Genomic DNA, 19,847 nt, shown 5'->3' on the forward strand with positions numbered 1-19,847 from the left:
AAGAAAAGAATTTTCAACCCAGAACTTCATATCGAGCCAAACTAAGCTTCGTAAGTGAAGGAGAAATAAAATCCTTTATAGACAAGCAAATGCTGAGGGATTTTGTCACCACCAAGCCTCCCTTACAAGAGCTTCTGAAGGAAGCACTAAATATGAAAAGGAAAAACCAGTACCAGAAATGGCAAAAACATACTAAAATGTAAAGACCATCCACACTATGAAGAAACCGCATCAACTAATGGGCATCAACTTATGATGCCAGCTAGCATCATAAGGACAGGATCAAATTCACACATAACAATATTAACCTTAAATGTAAATGGGCTAAATGCCCCAATCAAAAGACACAGACTGGAAACTGGATAAAGAGTCAAGACCCATTGGTGTGCTGTATTCAGGAGACCCATCTCACATGCAAAGACACTCATAGGCTCAAAATAAAGGGATGGAAGAAGATTTACAAAGCAAATGGAAAGCAACTAAAGCAGGGTTTGCAGCATCAGTCTCTGATAAAACAGACTTTAAACCAACATACATCAAAAAAGACAAAGAAGGGCATTATATAATGGTAAAGGGATCAATTCAACAAGAAGAGCTCACTATCCTAAATATATATGCACCCAATACAAAAGCACAAAGATTCATAAAGCAATTTCTTAGAGGCATACAAAGAGACTTAGACTCCCACACAATAATAGTGGCAGAATTTAACACCCCACTCTCAATATTTGACAGATCAATGAGACAGAAAATTAACAAGGATATTCAGGACTTGAACTCAGCTCTGAACCAAGTGGACCTAATAGACATCTACAGAACTCTCCACCCCAAATCAACAGAATATACATTCTACTCAGCACCATATAGCACTTATTCTAAAATCAACCACATAATTGGAAGTAAAAGACTCCTCAGCAAATGCAAAAGAATGGAAACCATACCAAACAGTCTCTCAGACCACAGTGCAATCAAATTAGAACTCAAGGTTAAGAAACTCACTCAAAACTACACAACTACATGGAAATGAAAAAACGTGCTCCTGAATGACTACTGGGTAAGCAACAAAATTAAGGCAGAAATAAATAAGTTCTTTGAAACCAATGAGAACAAAAATGCAACGTACCAGAATCTCTGGTACACAGCTAAAGCAGTGTTTAGAGTGAAATTGATAGCACTAAAGGCTCACAGGAGAAAGCAGGAATCTAAAATTGACACCCTAACATCATAATTAAAACAACTAGAGCAGCAAGAGCAAACAAATTCAAAACCCAGCAGAAGATGAGAAATAACTAACATCAGAGCAGAACTGAAGGAGATAGAGATCAAAAAATCTTCAAAAAAATCAGTGAATCCAGGAGCTGGTGTTTTGAAAAGATTAACAAATAGATAGACCACTAACCAGATTAATAAAGAACAAAAAAAGAGAAGAATCAAATAGACACCATAAAAATGATAAAGGGGAGATCACCACTGATTCCACAGAAATACAAACTACCATCAGAGAATACTATAAACACCTCTATGCAAATAAACTAGAAAATCCACAAGAAATGGATAAATTCCTGGACACACACACCCTCCCAAGACTAAACCAGGAAGAAGTCAAATCCCTGAATAGACCAATAACAAGTTCTGAAATTGAGGCAGTAATTAATAGCCTACCATAAGAAGCCCAGATTCAGATAGATTCACAGCTGAATTCTACCAGAGGCACAAAGTGGAGCTGGTACCATTCCTTCTGAAACTATTCCAAACAACAGAAAAAGAGGGACTCCTCCCTAACTCATTTTATGAGGCCAGCATCATCCTGATACCAAAACCTGGCAGAGACACAACAAGAAAAAAAGAAAATTTCAGGCCAATATCCCTGAGGAAGATCGATGTAAAAATCCTCAATAAAATACTGGCAAATCAAATCCAGAAGTACATCAAAAAGCTTATCCACCACGATCAAGTTGCCTTCATCCCTGGGATGCAAGGCTGTTCAACCTACACAAATCAGTAAACATAATCCATCACATAAACAGAACCAATGACAAAAACCACACGATTATCTCGACAGAGACAGAAAAGGCCTTCAATAAAATTCAACACCCCCTCATGCTAAAAACACTCAATAAACTAAGTATTGATGGAACATATCTGAAAATAATAAAAGCTATTTATGACAAAACCACAGCCATTATCATACTGAATGGGCAAAACCTGCAAGCATTTCCTTTGAAAACTGGCACATGACAAGGATGCCCTCTCTCACCACTCCTATTCAACATAGCACTGGAAGTTCTGGCCAGAGGAATCAGGAAAGAGAAAGAAATAAAGGTATTCAAATACGAAGAGAGGAAGTCAAATTATCTCTGTTTGCAGATGACATGGTTGTATATTTAGAAAACCTCATTGTCTCAGCCCCAAATCTCCTTAAGTTGATAAGCAACTTCAGCAAAGTCTCAGCATACAAAATCATTGTGCAAAAATCCCAAGCATTCCTATAAACCAATCATAGAGAGTCAAATAATGAGTAACTTCCAATTCATAGTTACTACGAATGGAATAAAATACCTAGGAATCCAACTTACAAGGGATGTGAAGGACCTCTTCAACAATTACAAACTACTGTTCAAAGAAATAAGAGAGGACACAAACAAATGGAAAAACATTCCATGCTCATGGATAGGAAGAATCAATATCGTGAAAATGGCCACACTCCTCAAAGTAATTTACAGATTCAATGCTATTCCCATCAAGCTACCATTGACTTTCTTCACAGAATTAGAAAAAAACTACTTTAAATTTCACATGGAACCAAAAAGGAGCCTGTATAGCCAAGATGATCCTAAGCAAAAAGAACCAAGCTGAAGGCATCACGCTACCTGACTTCAAACTATACTACAGTAACCAAAACAGCACGGTACTGGTACCAAAACAGATATATAGACCAGTGGAACAGAACAGAGGCTTGAGAAGTAACACCACATATCTACAACCATCTGATCTTTGACAAACCTGACAAAAACAGCAATAGGAAAAAGATTCCCTATTTAATAAACGGTGTTGGGAAAATTGGCTGGCCATCCATATGCAAAAAACTGAAACTGGACCCCTTCCTTACACCTTATACAAAAATTAACTCAAGATGGATTGGATTAAAGACTTAAGTGTAAGACCTAAAAACCATAAAAACCCTAGAAGAAAACCGAGGCAATACCATTCAGGACATAGGCATGGGCAAAGACTTCATGACTAAAACATCAAAAGCAATTGCAACAAAAGCGAAAATTGACAAATGGGATCTAATTAAAGAGCTCCTGCACAGCAAAAGAAAGTATCATCAGAGTGAACAGGCACCCTACAGAATGGGAGAAAAGTTTTGCAATCTATCTGTCTGACAAAGGGCTAATATTAAGTATCTACAAGGAATTTAAACAAATTTACAAGAAAAAAGCAAACAACCCCATCAAAAAGTGGGCAAAGGATATAAACAGACACTTTTCAAAAGAAGACATTTATGTGGCCAACAAATGTATGAAAAAAAGCTCATCATCACTGTTCATCAGAGAAGTGCAAATCAAAACCACAATGAGATATCATCTCACACCAGTTAGAATGGTGATCATTAAAATGTCAGGAAACAACAGATGTGGAGAAATAGAAACACTTTTACACTGTTGGTGGGAGTATAAATTAGTTTAACCATTTTGGAAGAGAGTGTGGCAAGTCCTGAAGAATCTAGAACTAGAAATACCATTTGACCCAGCAATCCCATTACTGGGTATATACCCAAAGGATTATAAAGCATTCTACTATAAAGACACATGCAGACGTATGTTTATTGCAGCACTATTCACAATAGCAAATACTTGGAACCAACCGAAATGCCCATCAATGATAGACTGGATAAAGAAAATGGGGCATATATACACTACGGAAAACTATGCAGCCATAAAAAAGAATGGGTTCATGTCCTTTGCAGGGACACAGATGAAGCTGGAAACCATCATTCTCAGCAAACTAACACAGGAACAGAAAACCAAACACCGCATATTCTCACTCCTAAGTGGGAGTTGAACAATGAGAACACATGGACACAGGGAGGGGAACATCACACACCGGGGCCTGTTAGCAGGTGGGGAGTATGGGGAGGGGTAGCAGCATTAGGACAAATACCTAACATAGATGACGGGTTGATGGGTGCAGCAAACCAACATGGCACATGTCTAACTATGTAACAAACCTGCACGTTCTGCACGTGTATCCTAGAATTCAATAAAAGAAAAAAGGAGCAAAAGCATGATGACCTAAACATCCATCAACAGGGAAATAAACTAAGGTATATTCATTCAAAGGAATGCAGCATAGCAGTTAAAAAGAAAGAAATAGTTTTATGCATATACATATAGATATAAAAAAACTCAAAAAAATTTATTTCAAAGCATGTTACAAAATGTGTGTGCCATATAATGACATGTATGTAAACTTTAAGAACAAAAAACCATTTATGTCTTGTTTATATAAAAGTGCACATGCAGGAGAAACATTACTACTTTCAAAGGAAGAATGCACACCAACTTCAATATGATAATTTCCCTGAGAGAAAGGAGTAGAGTGGGTACTTCAATTACATACATGATGTTTCATTTTTTAAAAGATCAGAAGTAGAAAACAACTTTGTTTTGCAAATTTAGACAACTATAATAGCAAGGCATATAAATCACCACACAATGAGCTTCTGAATCTCTGTTTATCTCCATGCTTTTAACAATTGAAGTTCCACATTAAAACTGACTTGACAGGAGCAAATAATGGTAAGAGTAAAAACACAAATGAACAGAAAGCACTTCTATATTTTTGGCTCATAAAAGTGAAAGTTAAGAGTTTCAAATAAAACCTCAAAAACCTGTATCTGTCTGTGGTCTTACTTTCATCATCATTCTCTATTATTTATGAAGTAATATTATCTAAGGTAATACATACTATGCCTGCTACTATGGTATTCTGGGAGTGGATTCGTGGGGTTTTGTTTTCTTTTCGAATAATCAGTACTGTTTCTGTTGATACTATATGAGGGTATCATATGAACCAGACACTAAATGAAAATACGTAGGGCAAGAAAAAAAGAAAAAAGACCCATATGATCACTATACAACCCTGAGTCTAATTTTGAAACTCATCTATTCTTCCTAAAGCTCACAGTGAACTGAAAGAATAATGAATTTGTTACTTTCAACTGGAATAAAAGTTAACTTTTTAAAAAGATGTTTCTAAAGCTTCATATAATATTGTAAATCAAATAATAGTTTTAGACCCATAGAGTGATAAAGCAACATAAGTCAAATATGACAAAGAGAGGTAGGAAGCTTAAAAAATAAAATGAACTGAAAAGTTTTCAGAAATCCCTCAAATTTAAATGAAAACATCAATGTGAACTAGAGACCTTAAGAGTATATTTTTTACCGTGTCTTCAAAGGGACCCAACCAGCCTCTGATACCATCCTCCCTAAAAATAGTACTCCCCCATATACCCAGCTTTTGGGGTTGAACACTATTCTCACTGAAAGAAACTGAGGCTGCCACAGCAGTAGCTGATTCTGTCTTGGAGTGACAAAAAAATTAAAAAAAAAAAATAAGTAAAAGCATGTGATTACCAAGAAGCAAAGATGCTTTCCAAAATGTTAACACTAGTGCTAAAAAGGACACAGACACAAACTTAACAGACTCCTCTGAGGGCCACCTTATGAGAATTTGAGCATTGTTCATCACCACCATACCTAGCAGAAAATCAGCTGAGCCCCAGAAAAGGCATAAATGCATAGGTCCATAATAATACTTGTGTACTAAGAGACAGCATACAAGAGATTCTAATGGTTACCGAAAATGTGTTCAACGGATCTACCCAAATTTCATGAGTCCTCCACTCAAGTTTTTGTCAACAACTAAGGATAGAATTAGATATTTTTCCTTTCTTATGTGAAACAAATAGTATTAGAAAATTGTGGCTGATATCCATTTTTTGAAAAGAAGTAAAAATCTTCAGGTACCTATTGTAAAAGAGAAATGTTACATATGGAACTTGTAACTGTCACTTAATGTTTTAATTTTTGCTATCAAGGACACTTGCGTATGAAGAGCACATCCCACCTTAAAAGTAGGAAAGAGGGTATGACTCTACTCCCCATGGCCAGTCTTCAGTCCCACAGGAGATTATAAAAAGACAGGCAATCTAAAATTTACACAAACGTACTTTACAAAAACCTTGTTTTTAAAAAATATTTTATTTATTTAAAGTTAGTTTCTACATGCTTATTTAGAATGATTTCACATCTAAATTTTTTGTATCTTATTCCTTTCTCAAAAAAATCCAAATTGTTTGTCTGCTTGTTTTGTTTATTTTTCTAAAGGAGAGCTAAACAGGAAAAAGCTTCTCCCCTTCTTTACTGAGTGCCATTTTCTGTAATATAGTTCAAGGCACTGGGGATGTACTGCATCTACTCTAGTATTTTATTGCTAACAAAGGCACCTAGGATCAAGCAAGAGGAGGGAATGTCTCTCCTGACATCAGTCTTAAAATTTTGACATGTCTAGTTTTTTCAACTAGCTGTACGTTACTGTCATTCATAACTTTCACAAATCCTTCTTGAACCCACATAAAAAATCTGTGCCTACACCATTACTTGAAATTCATTAAGTCCCATAATTATCTTCTTTATACTTGTCCTAAATGAATCCTAAACTTATCAGTTTGCCTCTTTTTCTAGAATTTTAGAACTTCTTGAATAAGCCTATGCTCAACTTAACCCGTGTCTTTTTAGATCGAAGGCCATTCACCCTTTTGGTCTACACTCCTTTAGCATAACTGGATTTTTCCTCTCAGTCTAGTGGACCTTTTCTGGTTAGTCCCTAGTTCCATTTGGTCTTTTCTAAGATGCAATTGCCAAAACTGCACACAGGACACACGATGAGGAAATACCATAGATTTACGTACAGGTAGGATAACCATCTGGTTTGTCTTCGATAACTCTCAATGATGCTCAATGCTATGTTGGGATTTTTGTTATTATTAGAGTACTAACCTGCTGTTTTCTACATCCATAATAAATAAGTACGAGGTCTCTTTTCTGAGTTACAGTTTCAAATGATTTAAGATTATTTTAGATTCCTTCTGAATAGTTCCCTTCCCTATTTTAAAACCAGTCAACAACTTTTTGTTGCTGTTCAAGAACACAAATTTTTTAGATCTTCCTAGAGCTATCATTTGTGGCTCTGCCCTATTTGAAAACTATTGAGAGTCATTGTTCTAGTTCACTTACAAAGAGGCTAAACAATTCCAGTCCTAGCACTGATGTCAAAGACCTGATCAACTATTTACATTTTTTAATCTACGAAATTATGCTTTTATCCCTAGCACCTCCCTCCAGATCCTTTGTTTCCTCCTTCCAGATCTCTTCTCCCAATTCCATGGTAATTTAGCAGATCATTCATTCATTCAAGAAATCTTTACTGGCATCTACTCTGTGCTACGCACAGAAATAATGTGTTAGGATTATTTACAATGAAAACACAAGGTCACTGCCCTCGAGAATTTCAGGCTGTATCATATTCACTAGGGCTCCTTTTTTTTACCTGCCTTTTTTATTCCTCAAAAACACTAGTCAGGCACAATTTCTTTATTCACACATTACTTGCTTTTCCCTAAAAAAAATCTGTTGATATTTCTGGTGTTAGAATTCAATGGATTAACCCATGCAAAAATGAGACAGAATCACCTATATATTCTCAAGTCTTTTTTGACCTGCATTACAATTCAGTAGCCAGTAGCCCAAATGGCTATTTAAATTTAAATTAGTTACAATTAAATATAATTACAACTTCAATGAAATAAAAGAAAACTTCAGTTCCTCAGTTGCATTAGCCACATTTCAAGTGCTTTGTGGCCACAAGGGGCTAGTGGCTACCATATTGGGCAGCACAGACTTGGACCATTTCCATCACTGCAGAAAGTTCTTTTGAACAGGAGTGGTCTAGAGAATTCTCATATAAGGAGTCACACAGTGGCCACATAAAACAATAGGTTATACACTTTGGCAAATAATTACTGCCTTCCTCAATATTCACATAATACCACCTGCTACAAGTTATTTATATTCCTTTGGTCAGTATGGTCTAAAGTAGCTTAAATACTGACTACTGAATATGACTTTAATTATAATCTCAGTCAAAATATCACTCCTTTTCACTTTATGTGAGCAGCAGAATACATGACTGGAATCCATAATGAAAATACCTAAATAATAGTAATAATGATAATAATCAGTTCAACATGAGAAATATCTTAAAGAAACTTACCCTCCTTCACTTTCTGCTTCCTCTGAACTATTACTTGTTGCTGAACTTTGAATTGTAGGGAGTCTTCTTTTTCTTGCTCTGTGCTGAGGGCTTACCTTATGAACAGTTATTTTCCCTCCAAGTTCATCTTGTATATATTCCTCCAGCTTTGGAACAGTTTCTTTAAGAAATCTGATTTCCTCTTTGAGTTCTTCCATATTTGTCAGTAATTCGTTTAACTTCTCCAGTATCTGAAGTTGTCTTTCTTGAAAGATCACTGTTGTTCCTTGGTCATTATGTATTTCATCTTGCAAAGTTATTGAATTAAATGTATTACCCAGAGAAAGAAATTTAGGTAACTTCATTGCTCTCCCTGGTTTACGGACCTTGTGGTACCACAAGAGCAGCAAGCTGATTCCAGCAGTGCCCACCATGATGCCAAATATCAGCTCTTTGTTTGTGGAATGAGGCATTTCTTGGTTTTTGTTTCTAAAATTAAAAACATAAATGTAAATGAATGTTTATGTATTTGTCCAAAACAAAATTATAGGTGCTTTTTCAACCAACAAAAGCCAAGTTTACATCACAAAAATCACTCTATGCCTATCACAGGGCTTATAAAAAGTAGGACAATTGCCCAAAAGGACAAATGGAAGTATACTGTTGTAAGAATCTTAGATTACAATGAAGAATTATCATATTAAGTTAAAGATGCATAACCATTAAAAAGCAAACCACTAAAACAACCACTAAAAAGTAAAAAAAAAAATCCAAGGTAATACATAATAAGCCAATAATAGAGATAAAAATAGAACACTAAAGATACTTGCTTGGTCCAAAAGAAGGCAGGAGAAGGAGAAAAAAGAACAGATGGACAAATAGAAAACAAATAGAAGAGAAATTATGCCATTATTAAGTGGGCAAATGCTGCCAAAAGATCAAGAAATAACAGTTTTTGTTTGCCAACAGAAAAGACCCCATAAAAAGAAAAGAAAAATTGATGAAGTAGACATACAGAAAACTGCATAGCAATAAACTTGAGAAGGCAAAGGAGGTGGACTCTATTGTACAGGAGTTGACCTTTGATGGGAACATAAACCATTCATTCATAGTCATAAAAGGCAGATTATGTGAGCAGAGATTTAGGTAGGTGGGTAGATGCAGTGCTGGGAGGTTATGCAAGCTCTCTTTGATGGCTTCACTGTTCTAAGTGAGATAGGAAGCCAAGTAAATAGCTGGGAGTGAGAACTGGTGAAAAAATATCAGTAAGATGAAAATTCTGAACTAGGTTGTATACCCGAAATTCATCATCCTCTGCTGTGTATCCTATGATTCCACATATTCTATCAAGCATTGTTTCTTACACTTTAAATGGCCAACTAAATGTAATGTTTCAAATGCTTCCTTGATGGTCTAATGGTTAGGATTTCTGGGCTCACAAATGCCCTATGGAAGAGGGTCTGAGAGAACAAGCAGCCATAATCTATTTCTGAAAACCCTGCTTAAAAGAATGTCTTTGGATTCCTATTTTACTGGAATATGCCTGGAACACAGAAAGTATCCTGTTTGGATGCTCTACACTTCATTACAGGCCTAAGTGTCAATGAGAAGGATTGACTTTAAAATAATCTTCCAGAAATTACCTCAGGTGTTAGTAAATATTATATCCAAGAGATTTAAGAATCCCTTATTTCAAACCAAAGATTCCAGACAAAGCCTGGGTACTTAATCTGGCCTGCTTTACCTCACAGAAATTTGCCTGGAATTAACTTGAAAAATTTTTTTCACCTAATTGGTAAAACTGGAAACTATAAGTCTAACCATCTGCCCACTCCCAGCTCATCCAGGAGACATGCCAGCAGCAGATTCCAATCAATTTGTAACTTCAGCTGAAATTGTAGCTAATTATTGCTAGATGTGTAAATGTATTCCTACAAAAAAATTATATCATGAAACTAAATTATCTTGAAAGCTTACTGCAAAAAGAAAAATCACTCTATGCCTATTAATTACAATTGCATTCCAGTTAATAATCACATATCAAGTTTAATCATCTTTATTTTTGTCAATAAAATTATTAAGGCAGGATGTCCATTCGTTGATATAGAGGTCTATTGAAGGGAATCTTCCTATCGTGATTGCTTTCTTTTACCCATATATTGGACTTTTACATTAATATAGCCTAGTCTGAAAATATTTTCATTTAATAAGCAAATAAGTAGAAGTAAAAATCTATCTAGGAAGGAGAACTTATTCTGGAGACAGAACCAGGTTTCAGCAGTCATATTTTGCTTGGCCCTTTCTTTAGAAACCGCACCAATTCCAAATCATGTCTTCCATGCAGGACTTATTATTATTTTGCAGGTAAGTGAACTGAGGCACACAGGTGTCAAGTCACTTACCCAGTGATCATCCAATTAGGAAGTGAAAACTGTCATCTTTGACACCCTGTTCTTAACTCTTGGATGCACCCACAACATGCGGGAGATTTGGAAAGCATCAACAAGGAGGTGAAGGAGAGTGCTGACTGAGCAAAGATGCTCAGAGCTGAAATATTATTTCAGAACCACGAAAATTAACTAGAAAACAATAGAATCAATGGAACGGATATGTTTTAAACAAACACAATTAAAGACTAATAGTTCAAGCAATGTTTGAGTTTTACAGGAGTATAAAACAAATGTGCTTCCACACAGATAATTTGAAAAATGACACATTAAAAATAACGTACAAAATACATCAGAATACTCGCTTGCCTTCAGAATAATTTCAAAGGTTGTATGAAGTCATTTACATAGCTTTTTTTTTTTTTGAGAGTCTCGCTCTGTCACCTAGGCTGGAGTGCAGTGGTACAATCACTGCTCACTGTAGCCTTGACCGCTTGGGCTCAAGTAATCCTCCTGCCTCAGCCTCCCTAGTAGCTAGGACCACAAGCATGGGCAACCATGCCTGGCTAATTTTTACATTATTTGTAGAGTGAGTCTCCCTTTGTTGCTAGGCTGGTCTCGAACTCCTGGGCCCAAGTAATCCTGCCTGCACCTCTCAAAGTGCTGGGATAAGCAGCTTGGGCCACCGCCTCCAGCCTTGTTAGCTTTCATACTTCTAATTATGTTAATAGTATACACTTGTAGTATAAAAATATAGTAATTAAAAACTTTACCAAACGGATTTTAATCACCTGCAAAGTATTATGTTACATTTCAATTTGTAAGGCGCTAATAACAATGGAAAATGACATTTTAATATAGATTATGGCACTTAATGTGCAAAATTAATTAAAGGTTAACAGAGATGAGAATCAAGTATTCTAAAATGACATCAAAATGTTGACTCTAAAGATAATTAGAATATGAAATGTTTTCTGAAGAAATGTCTGAAGAAACATTTCATTTCCATGTTCTAGTTTTAATTTTTAGATGTAGAAATTATGATTTACTAAATTAATTATAATGCTTTCACCATAAATCTAGCATATATATTCATTTACTTCATCAGCAGACCCTTATAAAATGCATAACTCTAATAAACTCGGGGAAGTTATGAAAAATTTTGCAAGGATAAAGATACATTACAAAAAAGCCCAAGGTTTAAGTTTCCTAAGAGAATTGCACTGAAACTTGAACTAGTGATCAGATTTCCTACAGTGTCCCGGAAAACCTGGTACTTTCAAAGTGAATTCTATTGTTCACCAGGTTTTCATGGGTTTTTTTTTTTTTTATTTTATAATTTATTTTAAATTCAGGGCTCCCAGGTGTTTGGTTTATTCCCCAATGTTGGCAGCACTGATAATCTGGCCTCCTTTTTTGTGTGAAATAGGCACAGACCAACTCTGAGAGCAAAGAAACCCCACACAAAAACAAAACGCTTGCGCAAGGCTGAAAGGTTAAGATCCAAGGAGCCGAAGCGACAGCCCAGCAAGTGTCTCTCCTGAAATTCTTTGGGGTTTGCAGGGACCAGCCGGGCCGAGGCAGCAAACTGCCTGTTCCCCACGCACCCCACAAGGGGCAGCGTGCGAGGAAACACCGGCGACCTCCGGGGCTAGGGCTTCCGTGGCGCAGGGTCAGCGAGGGATACACCCAGGAAGCCACTACGGACCGCAGCTCCAGCCCGGGGAACGCAGAGCAGCGCTCACTGGCGGACTCAAGCTTCGGCAGGGACACACCGACCCGGAAGTGCAGTCGTCCCCACCGCAAGTACTTCCGCTTCCCTCCGTAAGTCCCCGGCCCGGTCCGACCCCCACCGGCTGAGCCGCCCCCCTCCCAGACTGCGCACGCACCTGTGTTCCGTGCTCTGGCCTTTCAGCGGTCGGAGAGCGGAGACCAGGACCTGCTGGCTGGCAGTGGCGGGCAGACAGTAGTCCCGGAGTCCGCGGGTCCTAAGGTCCCGCGCCGCGGCCGTCGCGTCCTGACCCAGATAGCAGAGGCGCCGGGGGAGGAGCCCGCGGCCGCTCGGCCCGCCGCTCCTGCCCCCTCTCGCGGTGGGTTCAACTCTACCGGGACCGGCGCTGGGTGCACCTTTTGCAGAATAAAATCGCACGCCGCTAGGCACCTGGCTCGCGCCGGACCGTGTGTCTCGGCCGTCGCCTCCCTTCGAAGCCAGTCGGCCCCTTTTCCCCCGCCTGGACTCTGGGCCTCCGCGCTAGCCCCAGCGGGTTCCCTTTCGCGTAGCTGCCACTCCGCACGCCCACCCCCGGCTCGCTTCGTTCCGGCTCCCAAATCCACTCCCTGTCCCCTAGATAACCCTTTTTCTGTGCCGTTTCTAGGCACAACCTTGCACTTTACTCCGCACAACTGAGTTAAAGGCAGATGCCTTGCACTAATTGTTGATATCCGCAGCCCCGTGTTCATAGCTTTAACTCACATTTTCTTTTAATGAGAATTTTGCCAGCCTCTTCCTTCTCCCCGCCATTCAGAGTTGCCTTTAGATGAAATCCGCTGTTTTTTCAGATGCCTGCCATTTAAGGTTTTACCCAGCTTTTTGTGGTTTGTATAATGAAACTAATTCTACTAAATACGCTCTTAAAAACTGGGCCGGGCGCGGTGTGTCACACCTGTAATCCCAGCACTTTGGGAGGCTGAGGCAGGCGGATCACCTGAGGTCAGGAGTTTGAGACCAGCCTGGCCAACATGGCGAAACCCCCTATCTCTACTAAAAATACAAAAAATTAGCCGGGCGTGGTGGTGGACGCCTGTAATCCCAGCTACTCTGGAGGCTGAGGCAGGAGAATCTTTTGAACCCGGAGGCAGAGGTTGCAGTGAGGCGAGATCGTGCCGCTGCACTCCAGCCTGGGTGATAGAGCGTCCCCCCCCCAAAAAAGCAGTACATACACCCCTCGAACGAGTGTAATCCCAGCACTTTGAGAGGCTGAGGCGGATGGATCACTTGAGGCCAGGAGTTCGTGACCAGTCTGGCCAATATGATGAAACACCATCTCTACTAAAAGTAGAAAAATTAGCCGGGTGTGGTGGCACACTTCTGTAGTCCCAGCTGCCCGGGAGGTTAAGGCATGAGAATCACTTAAACCTCAGAGGCAGAAGTTGCAGTGAGCTGAGATCAGGCCACTACTCAACAACCTGGGACAGAATGAGACTCTGTCTCAAAAAACAACAAAAAAACCTAAGTTGTATTTGGGAAAAGAGCAGATTAATCTTTAATCTCAGATTCGAAACTAGTAAGATATTACCTTCTACAAACCCACTTTCACTCCTATTTTTAATGCTTTGCAGCAACCTAGCAATGTAATACTAGCTTTATTTCACTAGAATACAATATGATATAAACCGATCATGCAAAAAAAATTTCTCTTTTAGCAAGATTTAGGTACCAAAGAAACTTGACTGTCTCTTCACTAATACTTAAAAGGAGCTTTTTAGTATTTAAAACAAAATTTAAGCTTTTCCAGGAGCCCACTGATTTTTCACTGCTGTATCCCCGGCACATAACACGGAAGAGGCTTTCAATAAAAATGTGACATCTGGGCTGTGACCAAGGCCTTACCAGTCTATTCCAAGAGGAAGATGGCAGCTGATACTGACTTGATATTCAAGTTCAGGACATAGACTATGTCACACTTGCTCCTTTCCAAAACCTTTGTTTCTATTCCTTGACCAGTAAAAATTATCTGAAAGGTAGAAACTCAGGGACAGTGACAACCATTGACCTTGGCAAAGCTGAAACTAAATAGCAAAGGCAGGCACCATCTTTACCAGGTACTGTTGCAGGGGTGACATAAAAAAGAAGAAATGATTCCCCTCACCACTACTAGGAACGTTCAGTCTAAAAGGAATATCTGAAGGAAAAACCAGAACACACTAAGAATCTCAGAGTTACTGTTATTCATCAGAACCAGTACAGCATTGCAATCATTTGGGAGGAGTGGGTACAGACCCTTCACGATTTGCCCCAACCTACTTTTCCAGCTTTTCTCCATGACTTCCACCAGACGTCATTCTACACTTCAGCTCTAGCTAAGCTAGATCATCTACTCCACAAGCTATATCCTTTCTATCCTGTTCCTTGTGCCTGGAATGTCCTGCTGCTTGCCACCCATCCAAAACCAATTCATCCACTTCAACCTCTTTCCCTTGAGAAGCTATACACTCTCTCCTTCCCCATAAGGAGTATTCATCCATGCCCCATCAAAACTTAAGGAAGGACCAGGAGTTTAAATGAATACAAAGCGCCTCCCTGCTAGCTTACAGCAGACCTCTCTCATGTACACTATATAATTACTGCTTGCCAGTGACTGTGTTTGTGAGGCTGTGAACATCTTCAAGGACGGTAGTATTTATCTTTGTATCTTGAGAACCTGGCATGGTACACACCCTCTATATGAGATAACTATTTGAAAAAAAATATTTGAAAGTAATATGTACATTTGAGGGAAAAGCATGAGGAAATGTATAGTCCTTCATTATAGTAATTTGAGATGGGTGTGTTAATTTTTTTTTTTTTTTTTAGGTTTTATTTGAGTGGTTTTATTTCCAGGAAGCAACTGAATGACCAAGTTAGTTTTAACCCTGTAACAGTTACCAATATGCTATATAACTATTCAGTTTTCTAGTTCCTTGTTATTAAGTATTTCCAAATCTTATTAAACTTACATTCTGAATTTCTTTATTTGTAAACTGAGGGCTGAGCTGCAGATGTAATTAGTACCACTATGCAATCCCCAACCCCCACTTCAAAACAGCAGAATCAACCTTCTTCATTTCCAGGCTGGTTTTAAGGAAGTATTTTAAGGAAGGGGTTAAGGAAATATTTTACTGCAAATAGCTGGGAAAAAAAATTTTAAATTAAGAACACCCTAACCATTGAGAGAGGAAGAAGTGCACAGGCAAAGAGCAGGGGCAGAGGAAGAAGTCTGCCAGGTGTAACTGAAGCTGTAAGTTCCCCGAATCATTTGTAAACGAGGAGGAGCAAAGGGCAGCAGCAACAGCGACAGCAAGACCATTTATTGAGTCTTCTACACAGTTTTCAAGCTTCGTTCTTCATATGAATTATCTTATTCCATTTGCCCAACAATCTAATGAAGTAAGTAACATACAGGTGAGGAAACCAAGTCTTCAAGAGGTGCAGAAACTTGTCCCAGGCCATGTAGTCAGTTTTAGAGACAATAATCAAATTTACCTTTGTCTGAGAGCCTTTTCTCTTAACCTAGCCCAGCTTGGACCCCCAGACCCTGCCTTTGATAGAACTTGAAGGGGCTCTTCATAGCACCATTTACAAGAACATAATAGCCCTTTTAATGTGATATTACATCGTTTGTATCCCCCACTTCAGTTATTTAGGGTTCAGCTTTCACTGCTTCTGTTAGAGAAGAAACTGAATTCTCAAATCTGATCATTTATCCCATGGGGGGTTTTCTGCAGTTTACCACAACCTAATCCACAGAGTATAAAATTACTTAGTCTTCATGATATTCAGGTTAGGCTAGGAATAGAATTTGGGGAAAATAGGAATATAGTACTATGTCTGATGTAGTTTTAAAAAAATTAGACAGTGTCTAGAACACAGGAAAATTACAAAAAACATTTCTGAAAAGAAACTAACTTGGACTTTCTAAGGGAAAAATGTTTTCTCTGAAAAAAGCATTAGGGTAAGCTTATTAAATATTTCCATAGACTGATTAGTGCAACAAATTATTACTCACTTAAATCCAATAAAATGGTTGGCCTAATAGTCCCATACTGAACAAATTAAAAATGGTATTTTAAAAAGATATGTATGAAAGAAAAATTAACAACAATATTTATGTTATACTACTTAGCAGTTCAATGTTGAATCAATTTATTAAAAATATACATACCTCATTAGGATATAGATTTCTTATTAGAAAGTTCTATTTCATTAGAAACATTAAGTTTTTGTTCCATGAAAAACGTCATTTTCAGAAAGGCATGTACTAACCTTGCTCAGTGGTTTTCAGCAGTATTTCAGTGACGATTCAAGAAAAGAATGACGTTTCTTTAGAAATTGTGGAAGATTTTTTAAGTCACATTCCTCCACTAATTTTCCATGGCCTTTGTAAATAAAGCACAGCCTTGGATACAATCTAAAATGGAACTTGACAGATTCAGAGGAAAGAGTGGTTTTGCCCCTCCCTCTGCGTTCTTTCTTCATCCTGGGAGACGATGTTCAGGGACACTCTTGACAATATATACATCAGCTTCACAAGCTAAGGTCGGTTTCACTGGGGCTAATTAAAAGCAAAGGTGAATGTTCATCATCATCAGACAAAATGTTGTTAACGTGTACAAAAAGTTAACTGGATGTGCTTAATTACATATAGGAATTGGAAAAAATATTTCATTTTGGATTTGGGTGGTAAGTCAATTTTAGACAATATTCTGCTGGGAGAAATTGGGATTAGCAGTTTTCCAGACTTACTGTCTTCAGACTATACAAAGAAAAGTGATTTTCCCTTTAGGAGCAGATCCTTGTAGACAGAGCCCCTGGGTATACAAATAAATAAATAGAATCTACTCTCATATATTGCAATAGAGACACATTAATTAACCAACCATTGTTAGAACTTTTTGAATTTTATAAAAATTATACTTCTATCATTATTAAGACACATATTTGGACTCCCAGAGAAGACAGTCTAGAAAAAGTTGAAAACTGAAACACTACTGTAGTGATTTTAGAAGAAAGCCTGACTGAAGAGAGTAACGAACCCATGTATATTGTGATCCAAAATAATTTTGATTTGATTGTTTGGAACATGGGACATATCATGGAAATTATGCTATAAATGGTGGTTAATTTCTGTGAGAAACCCATAAAACCCTTTATACCCTATGTGATAACATATGGTATGGTTTGGCACTGACTTCAGACTTGGACCTGCTGATGTCAGGAAATCATTTATCTGTTGCTATGGCCTTGGCTGCTTCCACTTACAAAACAAAAAACTGAACTTGTCCCTGCCAACTGCTGCAGCTGATAACTGTCCAATGTCAAATGATCAGAAAATCCCCACCCTCCAGCTCTGACATCCACTTACTAGCTAGTGTAAAAAGAATCCTTCTTACCACCAGCCACAGGCTCTGCCAGGCTTCCAGCAAGAAGAGAATGACCCATTCCACCACAGCAGTCTTTGACTTTCTCACACGAGGCAAAGCAACCCTTAAGAAACAACTTCTTTAAAGAGATAACCAAAAAAGGACAATTCCGACAGTAATAACTTCACATTTATTTCTCCTAGTATCATAAACCCCCCATTTCTCAAACAAAAGGGTGCTGAGAGGAACCATTCTTTGAGACATAATGAGCAGCCAGTCACTCATTGTACAAGAAGCATAACTCAAGGAGTATGTGTATTTAATAAATGAAAGACTGTTAATAAACTAATTTGAATAATTCAGATATTTACCTACAGAAATGCACTAAGATTACAGAGTGACATTACAAAAGCTCAAAATATTTTCATAAAATATTTAACAGTGAGAATCCAACATTAGACATCAAGGCGCTTTGGGTATTTTCCTTTGCTAAATCTGTGCGATTATGAGATGTGGCCATAAATAGGCAGCATTATTTTCTCCCCTTTTAAAGAAGTAAAAACTGTAAAGATCTTTCATCAAGATAATACATTGTTAACATGGCTTAGATGAAAGCTTCAAAGGCATCTAACATCCAGATGAAAAATAAAAACTTCAGTTGATTCAAACACTTTAAAATACTTTGGTACCACCAATTATCCTTCCTAAAAGAAATTCCACTAACCCTGGCTCCCCTTTCATGCTAGCACTTCCTTATTTAACAACCTCCACTAGGAAAAACCTGCAGTGTTCTCTCACAGGCTTCACTTCCTGACTTCTGTCCCATATACCAACCTACTGCAGAAACCACTAGAACTTCTCTTCCCAAGGAGGGCAAAGGTCTCCTGGTTTCTCTTTTGATGTCTTTGGAACAGGGTTTCTCAACTTCAGTACTATTGATTTTTTGGACAAAGAATTCTTTGTTGTAGGGAGAATTCTACATTGTAGGATGTTTAGCAACATCTCTGGTCTCTGCCAACTAATTTATGTTAACATGTAATTTCACGGCATCTAAGCCCTTAATTAACACTAAACAGCACAAACACAGGTACATTCTTCTAGAGATTTAAAAAATGCTTCTATAGGCTTGTTAGGCAATGCCCCAGTATTGAAAGACTATCCTATGAGATCTTAATCTCTAGATTTTGAATAATTTTTCTTAAAAGCATGGGCCATGTCTTAGTCATTTTTCTACCCTTAGTAGATAATATTCAGTAATGCATATCTTGAATGAATGGATTTATGGATAAATAAAAATATCCAGATATCTGAATTCTTCACTTTTAACCAGAAGTTTTGGCAAGTTTTCTGTATGTGATCAGCCTATGTGATTGCTAGTTCTTTTTTTTAAATTGGCTAATGCCAAGTAAGATAGCTTACAGAGGAGAAAGACCTCTGTAAGTTTGGTTGGGAGCATGGAATTGTAGAGAAACTGAGAAAGGAGAAATGAAGTTTCCAAAAATACTTGGAAACTTTTTACTTGACCTTGGAGACCTAAATTTTGTCTAAAGACATTTCTGTTTTTCAAATTAGCTTTTCTTGTTAGAATTTACTCTCGAATGTTTTGCATTATTTCTAAGTATGCGTATGCCTTAAAATGTTTGTGTCACTGGTTTTGTTTTGCAAGGCCTATTAAATCTCTTATGCAGTATTCATAATTAAGATTGCAGAATGAAAGATGGAGGGGTTATGTGCATATAAACTGACTGAATTATTGTCCATCAATCTGTCAGAGATGTTTGAACAAGAGTGACTCCATCTTGAATAGGGGCTGGGTAAAATAAGGCTGAGACCTACTGGGCTGGATTCCCAGGAGTTTAGGCATTCTTACTCACAGGATGACATAGGAGGTCACCACAAGATACAAGTCACAAAGACCTTGCTGACAAAACAAGTTGCGGTAAAGAGGTCAACCAAAACCCACCAAAACCAAGATGGTGACGAGAGTGACCTCTGGTAGTCCTCCCTGCTCATTATATACTA

General features: G+C 38.0%; 1 protein-coding gene and 1 long non-coding RNA gene across 3 annotated transcripts in view; one reads left to right on the top strand and one right to left on the bottom strand.

The window, feature by feature from the left end:
- Window positions 1–12,763, bottom strand: part of RMDN2 (regulator of microtubule dynamics 2) — an 88,220-nt gene extending 75,457 nt beyond the window's left edge. Inside the window, exons 1-2 of one of the 2 annotated variants that reach the window (XM_033176000.1) lie at window positions 12,596–12,763; window positions 8,341–8,808 (exon numbers count right to left, since the gene is read on the bottom strand). In XM_033176000.1, the coding sequence (XP_033031891.1) occupies window positions 8,341–8,792 (452 nt within the window). In that variant the 5' untranslated portion in view covers window positions 8,793–8,808; window positions 12,596–12,763. Of the gene's footprint in view, window positions 1–8,340; window positions 8,809–10,721; window positions 10,837–12,595 lie in introns of those variants that run through there. The other variant, XM_033175999.1, reaches the window with a different exon arrangement.
- Window positions 12,174–19,847, top strand: part of LOC117062452 — a 60,962-nt gene continuing 53,288 nt past the window's right edge. Inside the window, exon 1 of the long non-coding RNA XR_004428381.1 lies at window positions 12,174–12,530. This is a non-coding gene — a long non-coding RNA (uncharacterized LOC117062452). The remainder of the gene's footprint in view (window positions 12,531–19,847) is intronic.

The sequence above is a fragment of the Trachypithecus francoisi genome, unplaced genomic scaffold, assembly GCF_009764315.1.
Source record: "Trachypithecus francoisi isolate TF-2019V2 unplaced genomic scaffold, Tfra_2.0 Lachesis_group17, whole genome shotgun sequence".
In the NCBI taxonomy this organism is placed as follows: Eukaryota; Metazoa; Chordata; class Mammalia; order Primates; family Cercopithecidae; genus Trachypithecus; species Trachypithecus francoisi.